Source organism: Morus notabilis, unplaced genomic scaffold, assembly GCF_000414095.1.
Source record: "Morus notabilis unplaced genomic scaffold, ASM41409v2 Scaffold80, whole genome shotgun sequence".
Lineage (NCBI taxonomy): Eukaryota > Viridiplantae > Streptophyta > Magnoliopsida > Rosales > Moraceae > Morus > Morus notabilis.
Window position 1 is genome coordinate 242,588 of NW_010368059.1, and position 3,966 is coordinate 246,553.

At 39.8% G+C, this 3,966-nt stretch overlaps 1 protein-coding gene across 1 annotated transcript; it reads left to right on the forward strand.

The window, feature by feature from the left end:
* The first annotated feature begins 1,380 nt into the window (after positions 1-1,380).
* LOC21394141 (exocyst complex component EXO70H1) lies at positions 1,381-3,684 on the forward strand. The gene has a single exon (XM_010114625.2). It carries the CDS (start codon positions 1,564-1,566, stop codon positions 3,451-3,453), a length of 1,890 nt encoding a protein of 629 aa, XP_010112927.2. The 5' UTR covers positions 1,381-1,563; the 3' UTR covers positions 3,454-3,684.
* The last annotated feature ends 282 nt before the right edge of the window (positions 3,685-3,966 follow it).

Consider the following 3,966-nt stretch of genomic DNA (forward strand, 5'->3'; position numbering starts at 1 on the left):
ATATTAATTATATTAATTATTATATTATTATTAATGTAATGGACATAATTATATTAATACTATATAATATAATTATAATATAATATTATGCACTGAAATAATTATATTAGAATTATTTGTATAATTGTGATATTATTTGTTAAAATATTACAATTATGTTGTATTATATCATATTATTGTATTATTATATTATCTTATATTATTAGTATATATTATATTATAAGATATGATTACGTTATAATATATTGTATATATTATTATAGAATATTAAATAAATATATTATAATTTATGACTATATTATAAATTAATTATTGTATTATTATAACTATATTATATTATAATATTTTTATTGTATATTATATTATATTACATATTATAGGATATAACTACTATATAATATATTTTAATTATATTATAATATTGAAGGGTAATTATGGAAAAAAAATAAAGAAAATAACTTGGAATGACTATTCCTCCAATGTGAGGAAAGAATGATGATTCACCTAAAATCGGTGAATGACAATTCCTTTTGAATGACTATTCATTTCTTATAAATCCAACAAAACATCAAATTTGAATTTCATTTTATTCTAGTCCTTTCCTTTCCACCCAACGAAACACATCTTAAGGGATTACTTGCTTATTAAAGTTAATAATAGAGAGTTTTTTAAGTGTGACTGGAAAAAATAAATTATTGTTAATTCTTTTAATTATAAATCTGTATTAAAAATTATTTATTTTATATATATTTTTTTAATTTAATATAATTTTAATTAGATGTAACGGGCAAAAACCGGTATTATCATAGAAAAGTCTCCCGGAAATGGCCCCTTAATTATAACCGTTTCCGTTTTCTTTGACCTGGATTTCTCTCCTTGTTTATTTATCTTATATAATAGTCGATCACCGTTAGATAAGACAAATTAAAGAAACTCCCTTTTAACCGAGTTTTTTTTAATCTTAAAAAAAAATAGAATGGAAAACTTTGAAATAGTGACGAAAGGAAAGCGACGAATCTTTGAAACGTAAATTCGTGTAATGATTTTGCCTAAAAGGCTTTAATGCGCCCCGTTATCTTATCAGCATCGAAGAAACTTCGCTGCCTTTACCGTTTTGCTCCGTTTCTACCCTTTTGACTCGGGACCATTTTTGTTCATAAAAATCAACTGTACTTCCGTTTAGATCATATCTAACGTAATTCCATAAAGCAGCAGCAAAAATACATCAAAAAATAAAATAAAATAAAATAGAAACAATGACCGCGTATTATTAAAGGACCTTGTCACGCGTTAACGCACAAAAACCACATAGTCAACCAATTGGCTTCAATTCACATCTTACGTGACCATCTTTCCCCACTCTATATATACCCCCTCTACTTTAAATCCTCTCCACTATCTCACTTTTCACGAATTCTTCACAGCCAAGCAAACAAAAAAAGGAAACAATCACGTAGAATATAGTATTCAATTCTTACCCCCTTTGAGCATTTCTGAAACTCACTGATCAGAAAAATCATATATATAATCTGGGACTGGAAATCAATCATATACCAGTGATTGATGCCGAGAAAAGGATTGAGAAGCATGTTGTTCGGGTCTAGATCTCCTTCACCCATGAGTTCTCCTTCGAGGAGTACGATTCCTCCATCGTCACCGCACCAGACATTCTGCGAGACTCTACTGGACGAGAACATCGAGACTGCTCAGTCCCTCATCGAGAAGTGGGACTCCGATGACGTCACGGCTTCTTCTCTCTTCCATGGCGACGACCGGCTAGAGGCCGGGCAGTACCTCAACGCCGTCAAGGATTTGCAGTCCACGATGCACTTGATCATTTCCAAGAGTTCCGCCTCCGTGAAGCTCGTGAGGGCGCAGGTTCTGATGGAGACGGCGATGAAGAGGCTCCAGAAAGAGTTTTACCAGATCATGTCCTCCAATCGGCAGTACTTGGATCCCGAATCGGTTTCGACTCATTCGTCGAGGACTTCGACCGTTTCGAGCTTCTCAGATTTCGAGGATGAGTTGGAGAACGAGTTCAGAGTCACGACCGAGTCGATCTCTGAGATGGAGCGGGTGTCCGCGGCGGCCATGGCGGATCTGAAGGCCATCGCAGATTGTATGATATCGGTCGGTTATGGAAAAGAGTGTGTAAAGATTTACAAGACTATAAGGAAATCGATTGTTGACGAGGGATTGTACCATCTCGGAGTTGAGAAGACGTGCCTTTCGCAGATCCAGAAAATGGATTGGGGGGTTTTGGAGTACAAGATCAAGAACTGGGTTAACGCCGTTAAAGTCGCCGTGAAGACGCTTTTCTACGGGGAGAGGATTCTCTGCGACCACGTGTTCTCGGCTTCTGAGTCCATCAGAGAATCGTGCTACTCCGAAATCACCGGAGAGGGTGCCACGTGGCTGTTTAGTTTCCCGGAATTCGTAGCCAAGTGCAAGAAATCTCCTGAGAAAATGTTCCGCACTCTGGATTTGTACGACGCGATCTCCGACCTCTGGCCGCTGATCGACTCCATCTTCTCCTTCGAGTCGACCTCCGCCGTCCGGTCTCTAGCCATGAATTCTCTCCTCAAGCTCGGCGAGGCTGTTCGGATTATCTTCGCCGACTTCGAGTCGGCGATCCAAAAGGATACTTCGAAGGCGGCGGTTCGCGGCGGTGGGGTCCACCCGCTGACGCGTTACGTCATGAACTACGTCGCGTTCCTCACCGATTACAGCGAAATTCTCGCTGACATCTTCGCCGACTGGCCGTTGTCAATTCAATCCCCGCTGCCGGAATCGTACTTCGGAAGCTTGGAATCTGCCGACGTTTCCTCATCGTCAATCTCCGTACGGTTCGTGTGGCTCGTCCTGGTCCTCCTCTGCAAGCTCGACGGCAAAGCCGAGCTCTACAAGGACGTGGCTCTTTCGTATCTCTTCCTCGCGAACAACCTCCAATACGTCGTCGCAAAGGTCCGGGACTCGAACCTCCGGTTCCTCCTCGGCGACGACTGGGTGGCGAAGCACGAGGAGAAGGTGAAGAACTACGCCGCGAATTACGAGCGCGTGGGGTGGAGCAAGGTGTACTCTTCTCTGCCAGCGGATCCGACGGCCGATATTTCGTCTGAGCAAACAAAGGAGTGCTTCTTGAGACTGAATGCGTCGTTCGAAGAGGCGTACCGGAAACAGATCTCGTGGGTTGTGCCCGACGCGAAGCTCCGCGACGAGCTGAAGTATTCGGTGTCGAGGAGGCTGGTGCCGGCGTACAGGGCGTTCTACGAGAAGCACCGGGACGGGTTGGGCAGAAAATGCGGGTCGGAGTCGTTGGTGAGATATCTTCCCGAGAACATGGACAATTACTTGTCGGACCTTTTCTTTGGGGCCGGAGAAGTGGGTGTTGTTTCGTCAGCTTCTTCGTCGCCTTCCCCGTCGTCGCATTACCTTGGCAGGCGGAGAGGTTGAGACGTTACGTCGTCAGTTTTGACCGGCCACCAGATGAGTTTTAGGCACGTGTTTTTATACGGTTTTGATTGTTGTGGATAAAATTGATTCGAGCATGTGTGTAGAATCTGTCACACGTGTCATGTATAGCATTTGCATACATTTTTTTATTGGAAATATAGTGATGCGTACTTGTATTGTAATCGATATATAATACAAAATATACACGAAAAGTCTTTGGTTTTTAACTAATATTATGTTTCCAGAAGTTTCTGAATTGTGAGTGACATATGCGAAGTTTATTTTTTATATTCGTCATTAATTTTGAGTCATAATTTATAATTTTTTATAATATATTTTTTTTATAAAAAATATATATAAAATAAAAATAATTTTAAATCATAATTCTAAATACTGAACGTCTTCACACTAATTTAAAAAGTGAGATTATAAATACATGATAATTGATATATGACATGTATCATAAGAGCTGTGCTTTACAGCTTCTAGAAGCTGCGGCTCCGCACTCACAAA

Bases quoted from the DNA above. Each gene is read 5' to 3' on its own strand.
- LOC21394141 (XM_010114625.2), top strand. From the start codon at position 1,564: ATGCCGAGAAAAGGATTGAGAAGCATGTTGTTCGGGTCTAGATCTCCT.